Consider the following 15877-nt stretch of genomic DNA (forward strand, 5'->3'; position numbering starts at 1 on the left):
TATATATTGCTAGACATATATATACTCTCTTAAGCCTTCATATATTGCTGAAGACATATATGCTGTTTCGTAAAACCTTCATCCATTTCTAAAAACATATATCCCATCTTTTATCTATCTTTTCATCTATTTTTCATGACATACAAAGCCATCATTAAGATCGTAAGACACTCTAAATAGAATCGAAGACTCTGCACTTCAGTCTCATCCTCCCTTTGTGAGACTTTGCATCATACATATCACTTATACTTGTGATATATCTCCACATCTACATACTGTATTGTATTTTGGTTGGCCTGTCAATCACACACCATAAAATATCTACCCTATAAAAAAATACCACACTGTTAATACAATAGTGTAGCTTAGAACACCACTAGTAGTAATATTCTAGAATGAACATATACTGTCTTGGTGAGCAGCTGGTTGATATGTTGGATAATATTTCATACAGGACTGGCATATTTTAATTTAACTTTCTAGAATAAAAGAAGATTAAAATAAACATTGATTTTCTGCTTACAAACCCATAAAAATAACAATACCACAGGCTGAATTAATCTAAGTACCCCATTTCCCTATAAATACGAAGCATTTCTACTTCCTATATTACATTTTTGCTCATTGTTTTTCTAGTCTTCCTACCTTCCAACCTTCTAGAAAAGTCAGCCTTCTAATTTCTGCTTACAAAACCTTAAGGAACGAATACCATAAAATGAATCAATCTAAGCCTCCCACTTCCATATAAACAATTTGAATTTTCACTCGTTTCTCTAATATTCCTCCATATGACAGAATGATTTGTGACATTATTTCAACAATGTCACACTTTTTGTTTCTTCTCCAAAATAAACTGTCTTTATTTTGTCACCTTGCATTACTTATACTCCTAAACTCTATCTTCCTTTGTTTATCTTCCTATCTCAATAACAGAAACCAGTAAAGCCACATTACACTACTTCAGCCTTAGCATTAATATACACTTAAAGACAATGAATAAAATGTATATATATTTTTTGTGCATGTATAAATATTTTGGTGCATGATTTTCTGACCTACCTGTCATTCATGGAACACATACATTTTTCAAACCCTTTCACTGCACTGATATTTTTTATTTTTCATTCCTGCTGTCTCCAGAGTATTATTTATTTATTTATTTACTTATTAACTAGAGTGCTTTGATATTCCTTTCAATACCTTCTTCATAACTAGGGCTCTTTCTAATATATAAAAAAAAAAAAAGACCAAGAGGCAGTATGAATTAAAAAAAAAAAAAAAAAATCAACTCACTGAAAGGGTTAACAGAACTCTATTAAAAAAAAAAATGAAATATACTACAGATATGGGAAATGGAAAACATATGTCAGTTCTACAGAGAGCGAAAGGAAACATTTTGGTGGTCTCTCTACAACAAAAATATGCAGACCATTAAACACAAAAAAACGCTGGAATTTTACGAAGCACTGATTTTACCCACTGAGACTCGGGATGTCTGTTTCACTCTATCCTGCCTTTTCCTGACTGCTTTACTCAGCTTAGTAGTGGTGGTGGTTGTGGTGGTAGTATTAGTAATAGTAGTAGTAGCAGCAACAGTGGTAGAAGTAGGGTAGTGGTAGCAGTAGAGTAGCAATAGTAGTAGTGGACATGGTGGTGGTAGCTGTAGTAGTAGTAGTAGTAGCCCAGAGTTCATCCAAAATGTAAACTCAGTGAACTGCAAAATGAAGTTTCCCCTTTCCTACAGTCCACCACTCTCCTCTGAACGGCTAGGGAAGGGATTGAGGAATATTTGTCTAACCAGGCAGTTCCACTACCACGTCATATTCATGCCACCCCATGACGGCATCCCCACCAGCACCAAGACCTACTCAAACTGCAGAGGTTAGATGCAGCCTTCACATACCCCCACCACGAGACTCCCTTTCCGAGCTAAATAAAACTGTCCAGTATCAAAAATAAATTTTAAAAAGATGTCTGGATTCAGCGGGTTTGATGTGCCTGACGACCTAACATCCCAGGTCAGATTTAAGTGACAGGATGTGAGATAAAGCTGACCCCTTCAAACGGGTGACACATTTTCGTGGCTTTTTCCTACTGCTGCATGACCATCTCATTTAGTTCGGGGATATGCCACTGTAGTGAAAGGGGGAAATGAAGGATATATGCAACCTTCCACTGCGTGTGTGTGTGTGTGTGTGTGTGTGTGTGTGTGTGTGTGTGTGTGTGTGTGTGTGTGTGTGTGTGTGTGTGTGTGTGTGCGTGTGTGCGTGCGTGTGTGAGAGAGAGAGAGAGAGAGAGAGAGAGAGAGAGAGAGAGAGAGAGAGAGAAAGACTTAATGAAGAGCTCTGAAGAAATATTTTAACTGTTTCTTGTAAAGCAGCAGAAGTGACGCAGCTAAATCCAAGAGCAAAGAACCAGTACCTCGTAAAATGTAAGTCAGCTCGGACAAAAGAACACCAGGACAAAATGACTAGATACAAACAAAGAACCTAACAGGCCGGGTTTAATGGCCATGTTATCAAAACCCGAGCATATGAAGGTGTAAGCAAGTCCCTAATTTAAGATGGTCAATTTTAAACACCTGTGAGGGAAGAAAATGCTTTGACTGGATTCTACATTACATAAACTCAATTACCACTTTATATAAACACACTCTCCATCAAGTGAGAAAGTCAAACGCATTTTCTTTTTCACTGTTTCAAGAATGTTAGAAACAGTCACTTTCAAACCACCCCATGGCATTAGGAATTGGTTTGTCAGCCTTCCACCTCACACAAACACAATTAGCAGTGAGTCAGAAAGGTCAAATGTATTTCCTATTCCATCATCTTTCAATAACACCAATTTCAAAACACATGTGAGGATAGGAAAAAATCTGACTGCATTCCACTGCACATGAACACAATTAGCAGAGTCAGAATGGTCAAACGTATTTCCATCGTGCTTCAACATCAAATTCAAAACACCTGTAAGCCTAAGAAATCGTTTGACTTCATTCCACATTACATGAACACAATTAGCAGTGAGGTGGAAGGGTCAAACATATTCCCTATTCCATCACCATCAGAAATGTCAAGAACTGGGTGTCTGCCTTCACCTCCCCAGTCTCAGTTTTAACAATACAGCCTCGTATTCTTCGCCAGACTCCACATCCACGCATCCCAACAGCGTCACCAGCAATGCCACTCTGCCAGTCAGGGAGATCAGGTCTGTGTGCACTGGTTTGAATCCTTAATGCATTCACCACCACGACATCTCTACTGGGCTTTCAAACTATCACTAGACAATTATATTCAACTATATTAGTGAAGGAGTTGATTCAAATTTTATTTAACTCTAATTTGATGTTTCCTCTTAGTTGAATAAAGCTGTCTAGATATATCAACAATACACAAAAGATGTCCTCAGGGGGATGGGGTGATGATGTTTTCCAGTCATGTAAAACCATCAGGGGCAAAGCACGGTCACTTACTCTTTAATACTCTGGAATATGGTTGCCCAGCACTGTGTCCCTACAACTTACAAAGACCAATATGGGTGAGAGTTGCCATTACTTCATACTCTGCCTTCAAATTATGTCAAATCCTACACTACCTCTTTCAAAATAACAAAACAAAACTGATGGTATGAGCAGATCCACAAAGTAATGCCCAATGCACCAAAACAAAAGGATAATGGAAGATATACTACTGAATTTTAGAGACACGGTGCCTTCGAAGTTCCTCCATGGCATGCCTCATATTATTTTTATGACAATGGCCCATGGAGAGACCTTGGAAAAAAGCAAAAAACTATAACCTGCATATTCTCAGTTTATCAATTATGGTTCATTGGCATTAATCCACAGAGAACCTCATATAAACTGCAGTACTGATTAATATTTGGCACCACTGGATTACTTTGAGGGCTGAGTTCACAAAGCCAAGACTACAATACAACTAATTTGGATTTGGCACAATTCAATTACTGAAGCAAATACATTCATGAAGCTGAGATTGTTATCCCTGATTTACATTTGGCACTATTGTATTACTGAAGTTTCTGAGTTTGTGAAACACTGATTTACAGTATGATTTTAGATTTCAAGTATGCAAGATTTGTACATTTCTATTATCATGACAATACAGTAAAGACATCTGACATGAAACTGAAAAAAATTACTGATTTCTATTTCCCTCAGCTGCACTACTAAGCTTTCTGAAGGAACTGCCAAAGAGCAGGTTCTGTACAGTATAAGATTATCAGAGACCTCTAATGTTCCTGGTAGTGTAAAGCCCTAAGAACTCATAAATATGGAAATTTAACATTTGTTGTTGCTGCCAGTGCCACTTGTCATGTGACACAATTCGCATTAACAAGATAAACTACATTGTACTGAAATCGAATGGAAGATTATAACTACGAACAAAAAGGAACGTCCAGGTTGGGCTGAAACTGCTGTACCTTTGCAATTAATACAACTTCACTACCAATATAAAACTTTTCCATATAAACAATTCAGAGTACTGTACCGTAAAACCATGCCACAATTTTAAACCTATAAGTTCTCCAAGTGTGACATGCTGCAACATATATGCCATTATCGGATATGACACTTTTGCAAGTATTTTCACATCATCATCATCATCCAGACCTCCTTTCCCACTCTAGGGCAATTTCACACAATACATATTCTATCTATCAATATATTGCCAGACGCCTTAATCCCATAAGGGGTGCCCACAAACAAATCGTCTCCATGTCGCCCTGTCCCCCGCCATTTCACTGCCCGGCTCCCAGCTCATGCCCCTCTCTCATATACCTCTCCATTCCAACCCTCCATCTCATCCTTGGCCTACTCCTCCCTCTAAAAATTACACAGCATAAACAAAACATTATCACCTTACAGCACCTGGCCATAAACATAACTCTTCTGAATGAATATGTAAGTGTCTGCAACTGATGCCATAAGTTAAAAAGCCATGCACTCCCCTCTTGGTGAAGGGCTACACTCCTTGTTCAGCAGCCAAAGTGTTTCCCCTGTTTCATGTACCTTTATTGAAGCATGTGGTACTGAAACTGGGTACTCTTCCTAACATCAATCAGTGGTCCTTAGATGGGACTCAACAACTGATTCTTTAACTGATAGTGTGTGCTCTAACCCACAAGACCACAAAGGCTATAGAAACCAGTAGCTGTCTGAGGGAAAGATGCCAATCATCTTCATCATCCACATCTTTTTTGCCATCTAAGGTTATTGAGTAATGACAGTTCCACCCTGACTTTGACCACAACTCGTGTATCACCCAATAAAAATGGCACCTGCCAATGCTGTTTCACCCTCTTCAAAGCACTGGAACTTAGGAAGAGGCTACAGCAATCCAGATCATTTAGGGATAGGAGTCCAATCTCTGCCCTGGCAGCACTGTACGAGACAGAGAAATCGCTAGCCATCTCAGGGATCCATACCACAGAGCATAAGCCACAGGACATCAGCATTTCAAGGTAGGAGACAGACCTAGGCCCCTGGTAGCATTTTACATGATAGAAAAAATGCTGGCAACCTCTGGGACTCAAACCATGTAAGCCACAGTACTTTTCAACCCGAGAGTTCTACCATCAGTCCACCAGGCATCTACTAAAACAAATGTGGGCATAATACTTCCATCTGAACACGTCATGGCACTGTGCTAGCAAGACACGGTACTCGTATGGTATTCCCTGTAACCATGGCAACTGCAGAGTCTGGCGTGACCGACCGGCCGTAATTTACTCTATAACACCAGGGGTTCTGTTCTCTTGCCCTTAGTAGGCTCCCTTGTAGCTCTCCCCAGTTCATTTTTGTCTATGGTACAGCAACCCCTTCAGCTTGAGGATGTAGTTTTTTATCTCACTCTTTACTACCTCCAGATGGTTTTCTTCAGCTTATGGCAGATCTTGGACTGAAGGGGTTAGTGAAGGCTGTAGCTAACCCTTGCAGCCCAAACATCATCCCCTCTATGGTGAAAGGAGTAGTTAAGAGAGAGCAAAATTAAAATACAATACAAACTGTCCATCAGACTTTGGTGTCAAGGTGTAATATGCAAAACACTGTACATTAATATATACGAGATGCTAGGAAGCCTTCTAGGACCAGGAGAACAGTATCCCATGTCTCTACAACTTCTCTAAAACTCATCTATAAAGCTTTCAACTAACCTATGATATAATTTATGCATAAACTTTGCATGTGGAAAGTTAAATATCTAAATAAAATGATGGAAGAGAAAGGATACATGATGAATGCATTACACAATCAATCCTATACAGTCATATGTGATACTAACCATACAAACCATATAATTTAATAAGCTTATATAATATCTACGCCACACTATCACACATCGGCCTCATGAACATCGTCTTTTTTCACCAAGGTTCATGAGGAGAATATAAGTCCATGGGAAATACACTGTCAAAAATATTCACGTAATAGTCCTCTGATCACCCATCTAAAAAATGCACAAATAATATTATCAATTCCAAAAGAGGCAGTCATTGAAAAAACCTCCATGCAATGTTATTCCGACTCTGAAAATTACTGTGGTTCTCCCAAAATACACCTTCTCCAGCACACAACATTTTTAAAGACCTTTTCTTGTTTATATTTTTCAAGATTTTTTTTTTCTAACATATTTTTCAATGACATTTTTTCATAACACACCTCCTCTTTCCACACACACACCATCTTAACAACATACATTTTTTCTTCTTCGTCCTCTTCTTCTTTTTTTTTTGTTATGACGTACCTCCCAGAACACACCTTCCCTTACACAGCCCTTCCTCTTCCCACTCCACACCTAGACATCTTCACCCAAAATGCATCTTTTTCTCCACATCATCTCTCATCATTTTTTCTACGTTACCTCTCATCTTTCTAACCCGTCATCCCTCATGTTTTTCCATATCATCTCTTACAATGCATTTTTTTCAACAACACACTTTCTTTGACACACCATCCTCAAGATGCATATTTCCCTAATGCTTCCTTCTGCTTTGTCCATTTCCATTAAAGCTTCTACTCCATCTCTATATTCGTCTCCCTACCCATTACCCTTCATCTCATTCCTACTTATTTTATCATTACACTGCCACAAGTACCAATTAATCACTCAATCAGTCGGTCAATTCTCAACTTTTAAACACTCTTCATCAATTCTTCTTTTCTATCATCAATCTGTCAGTCAATTCTCAACTTTTAAACACCATTCATCTTTCCTCCTTTTCCTATCAATCAATCAATCAATTTTCAACCTTTAAACATCCACTATTACTACTCCTCTTTCCTATTCTATTCACTACCTTCTCTTTTAAATCATTCCTCCTTTTCTATCATCCATCAATCAAATAATCAGTCAATTTTCAACCTTTAAACATCCACTATTACTCCTCCTCTTCCCTATTCTAGTCCCTCCGCTCTCCATTCAAAACACGCACACGTCTTTAATCCTAACTAACCTAGTCAACACCAAGCACATGAGATCCACTTCTACCTGTATCGCCTATGCAGTTAGTCTATAAATTTCAGATCCCTTTCCAAAAAGAATTTGAATGCTTTTGTTGCTCTGATTAAAGGTTTTGGTTCTTTAGGGAGGAAACTGTGGTCAATTAGTATTCAAAAATATTGTATATAATTATTTGAAATGCTATATAACTGTCACCATCTTTTGTCCTTTATTTTTTTATTATTATTATTTTTTTTTTAGGGATAAAAAGAGATACCATATGTGGCCAATTACCACCTTTAAAAAAAAAAAATTGTATAAAATAATTTGCTGTACCATATACCTGTCACCAATTTTTTCTCCCTATTCAAATATTCTGAGTATTCACCTGTGCAATAAATTATCATAAAAATACTGAACTCACCTGTCCAAAAAAATCTCCATCAGTGAAAAAAAAAAAATAATAATAATAAAAGCTGCAAAAACATCACACATATTCACATCACTCTTTCAAATGATTATTCTTTAACTCCTTCATTACTGTATATTAGTGACTTATTTTATTCTTGTCACCTTCAAATTATTTTTATTCGTTTTCTGGGCACTCTCTTGAAGTAAAGGGAACTACTAGGGATTATTCTTAAACCAATGAGTGTGAGAGGTCCTTCCAATTAAAAAATAAAATAAAATATAATAATAATAATCATACCATGAGTGCTAAAAGGGAGAAAAAGCAATGGTAACCAGAATAAAACAAAAAGGTAGCTGTCACACTGAAGGATGTTAAATACTCTACTCTCCCTGATTCTAACCACAAGAAATTAATAACCAATGCTCCTTCTTACTTTCTCTGACACTCGCACAACTTCATCTTCATGCAATGCCGAATTTTACGGCAACACTCACTTTTCTGCAGTCTCTCTCCCCCAGTTCTTCATCCCATCATACAACCCGATATTCACTGACTTTTTCAACTACCCAGTATGTATTATATCATTTCCAGGCTATTATTATCCTATTCCACATTTTTTATTATCTTCTCACCCCCTGAAGCATTACTGATTCCATTCTCTCTCTCTACATACATTGATTTCCGAGTTCATTAAAATTCATTCTGCTATACAACTGCTCCCATTCCATTCTTAACTAGTGATATGCAATGTATTCAATATGTATTTAAAATATTTCAAGTTGCTTTCATACTACTTTTAAAATACCAGCTACATTCCATCATCTAAAAAAATGCCTGAATATTTTTTTTTTTTTTAGTTCCCCTGTTTACCTCTATATTTTTTTTAACTGACCTCATTTTCTATGTTCTGCTGAAACTTTAAACAGTACTACATATTTCCACCTTAACTTGGCTGAGAGTGGCATCATTTTGCAGTTTACTTCCCATTTCTAAAGCCAGAGTAACACAATGCCATGGCTTTACATCCCTGCCACAGCTTTTTTCATAACCAGCACTTTATACTGTACTAGTTTTTTCAATTGTTATAGTTCAGCATTCAAGATGGAGAGACGGTAATATTGGCCAAGTTAAGGTGGACAGAGTACAGAACAGCACAATTCCTAATGCTGATCTCTTCTTACAGCTCAGCATTCAAGGTGGACAGATGGAATTTTAGGCCAAGTTAAAGCAGCCACAGTGGGGTCGACGTCTTCTTGCCGCTCAGCACTGAAGATGCCGAGACGCTAATTACAGACCAAGTTAAAGTGAACAGAGTATTGTCTTCCCGTTCCTCGCACTGCTCGTTTCTGCTACAAACCCTCCTCCTAACCAAGCTGCTCAGAGGTGTGGGATGTGGTGGTTGTGGTTGTGGTGGTGGTGGTGGTGGTCATCAGCTGTGGTGACGGGGCGGAGTTTCTCAGTCTCGGTGGGGCGATAGGCGTTGATGCGGTACTTGTCGTGGTGGTAGCGGCGCCAGTACCGCATCACCGCACCACACACCACCACAGCCACTAGAACAAGGGGCGTTGCAATCACCCACACCTGCCACCACTCCACTGGCGAAGCTGCTGGCAAGAGAGTAACAGCATTATCATCATCAATCACCACCATCACCAAACATAATCATCATCCTCAATCATCATCACCACCCCGGCCCTATTCCCAACTTAAGATGGGGAGATGTTCTTGAGTAACCCTGGTCTGTCTGGCTGAGCAGATTCATCAACTGCAGGCAAGCATCTGCACTTGCGGGACTGTCCTGTGAGGTGAATCAACATTCCCTTGCAAAGGTTTGGTTCCTGGATGGATGCCACATTTGTGACTCTCCAACCAGTTAACATGGACACCACCAGAGTAGGCTCCACATCTCCCCGTTGTTTCACTATATGGTTACTACCCAGCCCTGTAAATGGTTTCCTGAGTGCAGAGCCACCTGAAATGGAAATGTTATTAAAAAGTAACACGAGGGATGGGAGAAATGGGAAAAGAGGTGAGCCGACACAGAAAAAGAAAGACAAGGGTGAAAGATGAAGCAGACATCACTACATCAGGTGGGTGAATGATGGTCACCACCATTAACAGGACCACTATAGGGAGAGTTGGGCCCCCCAAACAAGGAAGAGGAACACTACACAGCAATAAAAACACCATCACCAACTCACCCTGCACGGCGCTCTTGGTTGTTCCGTCATCTGAGGAGCGCTGTCCATGTGACTCAGTGTCGTGGGAGAGGCCAGTGTGCAGGGTGTTTGTGTCGTGCCAACCCCCGCCCTCGGCATGACTCGACACACCACCATCTGACCCCATATTAACACCATTAAACTCAAAACAATTATTTTTCTCAGATTTCCCCTCTAACAGCAGAAGAAATCCAGACTACAGTACTTTATTCCTACAAACACAGTATTCAGGCATTGCTTCTCGTCTTCTATAAACACCAAATTTGTTGCTTCTCATCTTCTAAGGGTTAAGAAAATGGTCAAGCATTAACATAAACAAAACATCAAAGTGACGATCTGACACACCATCACCATCCAGCACCATCATCACAGTACTGGACACAACATTAACTGATGACTGAACCCTTTTAACTCACGACGGCTTTTAAAATCTGTAGTCTATAACGTCATGTCTTTAGATATACTGTACTGTCTTAGTGTGAGGACTGATCAACTATTTCACTGTCCAAGCACCAAACTGTGGAGGAAACAGAGAGGCCATACAGTGATGATTTCTTATGGATGTACACTGTTGAAAAAGTATTGGTGCAAACAATTTGACATCAACAAAAGGCTATTGGAATGTGTCTGATCATCTCTTCCCCTCAAAGGTAATCATATATTGCTTGCTTCTGACAATTTTCAGACAGTATTATTATTATGTACAAACTCAAATTATAACACATTAATCTTCTTGCCTTCACAACTTAAACTGATCATTTTGAATATCATTGCACCCCTCCTATCCCATACTTTTTTGAACAACTATATATTATGTTAGAAATGTCTCTATGTGGTAGGAGAGGAGAGGTGTGTGGCTGTGTAGAGTGTGGTGTGTTATGGAATGGTGTGTGTGGTGTGGTGGCAGGGTGTGTGCAGGTCTCCAGCCAAGCACTCTACCACTGAGCCACCCTGCCCCACTGAGTAACATTAGGAAGAAGTGAAATACAGTATGTTAAAGTACTGAAGGCATAACAAGCCAAATCATCTCTTGGCAATACTATATCCCCCAACTAACTATAGATAACTGCAATTATTTTTTCTAAGACCTAAGGAGCAAGAAATTACTAAGTCAGCTACTTTTCATAATCCTGCTGCATCATACTATATTAAGTGATCATCAGCTGGTTTTAAAGGTATCAAAGTTAAGTCTCCTGAGATTATCTATAGCTGTACCTGTGGAAAAAATTTAAGTCTGTTTAGCTTTAGGATGTTAGTTTGTTTTCTGCTGTTCAAAGTAAATAAATACATAAATAAATAATAAAAAGCAACTCAAGTGTTTCCTGTTAAATGTACAATCAGGACTTCTTCCTTTTTATACATACATTCAAAACTGTGTGAAATGTTAGAAATCCTGGTAAACTAACTCGAATCTTGTTTCATTAGTTTAAATTCATTACTGACCATGACTATACTCTAATAAATAAACGTACACATACAGAATTTTAAAAGGCCCAAATAAAAAAAGAAAACCATGCATATAAGTTTTTCACTACATATCAGCATCTCTACTTTCTACATTACCAATTTTTCATGCACACCAAAGTTCTTGCAATTTCGTCTATATACACTACCATACAAGTACCATATATACACATATACATACACATACAAGCTCATAAATACACACAGACATACACACACATGGTTACCTCACACATCCACATCACTGCAACACACAGTAAACAACAATTTTTATTCAGTTCCACACAATTTTTCATACATAAACACTACAGTCTTCTAAATTGGCAACAAGAAAGCAACTACTATGTTAATTTCCAATGCTATCTCACATCTACATTTAGCCTTATCACAGCAGAATTCAATCGTCCTTTGAGACCTGATTTTGATATTTTTTTAGTCAAGTAAATCCTCTGATAATTTGCATTTATCTTTACATCTGATAAATTTAATACAAAAAGGTACAGGAAGTTTTCTATTAGGTCAGGGTTATTTTTCCATGTATCACAACTTTTTATACAAACCTGGTATTCAAAATTCTGGGAAACTGGTGAATTAGCTTTGAAAGTAGCAATGGAATTCTAGCTGGATTTTTTTTTTTTCAACTATTATTTATTCTTTTACTGTGATATAGTAGCAAAATCAAACATCAACAACCTACTGTATCTGGATAACTGAATTTCTACTGTAATAACACTCATAGTTCCCCTGTACACTTTACCACTACACTACCCCTGTACACTTTACCACTACACTACCCACTACAACACTACCAGCCGCACTACAAAGGGTGGTAAAGTGTAAAGTGCTATACAAAACTAAGCTTGTTTTCCATACATGCACCTCACCCTTGCCATCAACTACACCAGGGCCACAAAAGCAATTAACTACTTCACTATGATCTTTGTTTACTTTGTTACTACAGTATTATTGCCTTACGATTTTTCCATTTCCTCGTCTCTCTCTCTCTCTCTCTCTCGCTTTTAATATATATAGCTTATGACCAGCTCTTTATAATTTAGGGCTTACAAAATATTTCCATTAACCTCTTCAGTACAACGACATCTTACACAATTTATTCTCATTAGTCACATTATTTTTATCGAACTTCATGGTGATCACTATTTTGAGAGTCTGGAGTTATCCCCATTACCCCATTCAATACACTAACTCTTTACTTATTCTATTTCTGTTCCATTAACCCATTCAATACACTAACTCTTTACTTATTCTATTTCTGTTCCATTAACCCATTCAATCTACTAACTCTACTTATATTATTTCTGCTCCATTACCCCATTCAATACACTAACTCTTTACTTATATTATTTCTGCTCCATTAACCCATTCAATATAATAACTTTTACTTCTATTTCTGCTACCGTCAGGCAATATTTATCAAGCTGACACGAGATCTATCATAGTGAAATCATTGAGCTTTTTTGCTTTTGCGTAACCACAAGCTAATTTATTTTTTAGTGCCATTAACTATTTTTTCTCTCTTTTTTGTTTTCTTCTTTTCTTTCTGATCTTTTTTTTTTTCCTTTTTTTTTTTTTTTTTTTTTTTATCTTTTTTGACAGCCAAACTAATTAGCCCGCAGGTAAAAAGGAGGTGCACGACTAGACGAGGCAGCCAATTAACAGAGGCAGCCAAGCGTGCCTTCCTCACCGGGCGTCGATGCCAAAACAGACATTATGGTACGAGGACGTGACTTTGTGGTACTGGGACAAGTGTTGTGGTACTGGGACAGGTGTTATGGTACTGGGACAGGTGTTATGGTGCTGGGACAGGTGTTATGGTACTGGGACAGGTGTTATGGTACTGGGACAGGTGTTATGGTACTGGGACAAGTGTTATGGTACTGGGACAAGAGTTATGGTACTGGGACAGGTGTTATGGTACTGGGACAAGTGTTATGGTACTGGGACAGGTGTTATGGTACTGGGACAGGTGTTATGGTACTGGGACAGGTGTTATGGTACTGGGACAGGTGTTATGGCACTGGGACAAGAGTTAAATGACCTGGACAACTAGGCAAGGGGAACAACCAAGATCATCAGTATGGGTAGGTATTAGGGGTATCAGGTACTAGGTATTAAGTACTAGGACAGGTATCAGAAATGTCAGGTATCTGGGCATGAGGGTAGAAGTGTATCTGGCACCTGGGCAAGGGGGACAACACGGGTCGTCAACGCGGGCAGGTGAGCACGGGTTTGGGCAGCGGGTCACGTTGCATTCGGTGTACCCATCGGCCACACACCTGCACCGCACACACCTGCCGCGCCACCACACCCGCCCCACATCCACCACACGACCCCCCGCCACGCACCCCGACACCACGCCTGCTGGGGAGGGTTAGCACCACTTCTACCACAACTGCCGGAACTTAAACACCACTCCACACCCGTCACCCCCACAACTACCGGACCTTATATCTACACACATCCGTCACCTCTGCAACTACCACAACTGCTAAAATTACACTGATCCAAAACTGTCATCTTTACAACTACCACAACTGCCAAATCCTTCCACATCTGCCACCTCTACAACTACCACAGCTGCTAAAATGGCCCACACCTGTTATCTCTGCTGGTTCCCTTTCATATTAGTCCACACCTGTCACTCCCACACCTACAACAAGCTCAAAATGTATCCTACTCATCATATCATTCCACATCTGTCAAATCCACAGCTTCCACAAACACACCACACATCAAACCAGTCCACACCACCTACTCACACAACCACCACAACCTCTAGATACTGTACTGAATTCCACCCATCCACATCTGTCCCCTCCACAACCACCACACCCTATCAAAGTATTGCACTGTACTCTCATTACATCATTTGACTCTCTTTGCAACTCTCTCAATTAGAAGTATTCTAGTCTCTCTCACACCGCTAGACAAATTACACAACCTGAACCACCTCATATACAGCGTTTACTTACATGGATGATGACATTACGAAAACACTTGTATCACCTTCCTTGCCACGCACTGATGAAGCTACGATGATGAATATAACAGCCACAACAACTACTATTACCACAACAATCATTACAGCTACAAGTACAGCTAAATTTACCACAGCTATCACATTAACTACAATTACAGTCACAACACTTACGACAACCACAAATACTACCATTACAACCACAACCACAACTCTCACAACAACAACAACAACAACAATCAGAACACCTACTGCTACCATCACAACAATGACAATTACATCTACAACAAACACACACACACACAACACACACACTGAAACTTACATACGATCACAGCAACTTCCATATTCTCAAAAGATCTTATAAACTTCTCACATGTACACACAAATATTGAAAAATCCACACCACCAACAGGCAATCAAAACACACACATATCTACATACCTACCTATCTATCTATAGCCACATGCCTTTATCCAGCAAGGGGTGGCCACAAACAAATCTCCTCCATGTCACCTTGTCCTCTGCCATCATGGTGTCCTTTCTTCAACTCACACTGCTGTACCTCACATACCTCTTCACCCATCCCTCCATCTCATCCTAGGTCTTCCCCCTCCCTCCTTGCACCTCACTCACATACACTCTCCTGGTCAATCTCTCATTCTGCATTCTCCCCACATGACCACACAACCAACTAAAACATCCATGCTTAAAACAGCCAATTAAAAAAAAACTACAGCAGCCAAATAAAACATCTAAACTTAATATTATAAATCCTTTTCTGTTTCATATACTGTACTGTAAGAGAGCAAAGTGTAGGGTTAATAATTTGACTGGGTGCTCTATGATTTTCTTTGTTTTTAAATTGAAACTAGGAGGTAATTTTGGGCCTAATGTTGAGTGAAAAATGCAATATCAACATAGGTTCAACTCTAAATCATTAAGGACTTACAATTACTGATGACGTTATGGGCAAAATGGCCTCTAAAATTTACCCATAAGGTCATTGGTAACTATAGCTCTGTAACGGTTGAAAGTTGGACCAGTATAGCACTTTCCATTCAAAATTAGCACTGAAATGACCTGAAGTTTCTGAAAAATTATGCTGGATGCCCTGTATGTACATAGATTAAATTTTGCACTGTATTTTGAACTGAATATGTGAATAAAAATGATGGTCTTATAATAAACACAACAGTATCTATCACAAATAAGAATATGCTTGTCTGGTGTAAAATGTGCATAAACAAAAGCTTTTACAAATCAAATAAACTTAATAAGGTCTAAAAATGAGCAGTGTTTATATATGTTGTAGTAATAT

At 38.9% G+C, this 15877-nt stretch overlaps 1 protein-coding gene across 1 annotated transcript in view; it reads right to left on the reverse strand.

The window, feature by feature from the left end:
* Positions 1–9252: 9252 nt before the first annotated feature.
* LOC145400704 (uncharacterized) overlaps positions 9253–15877 on the reverse strand; it is a 90587-nt gene continuing 83962 nt past the window's right edge. Inside the window, exons 6-8 of the mRNA XM_080273140.1 lie at positions 13758–13937; positions 10077–10211; positions 9253–9482 (exon numbers count right to left, since the gene is read on the reverse strand). Of these exons, the coding sequence (XP_080129266.1) occupies positions 9253–9482; positions 10077–10211; positions 13758–13937 (545 nt within the window). The remainder of the gene's footprint in view (positions 9483–10076; positions 10212–13757; positions 13938–15877) is intronic.

Source organism: Coenobita brevimanus, chromosome 53 (assembly GCF_032717465.1).
Source record: "Coenobita brevimanus isolate Jiangsu-jjx chromosome 53, ASM3271746v2, whole genome shotgun sequence".
Classification (NCBI taxonomy): Eukaryota; Metazoa; Arthropoda; class Malacostraca; order Decapoda; family Coenobitidae; genus Coenobita; species Coenobita brevimanus.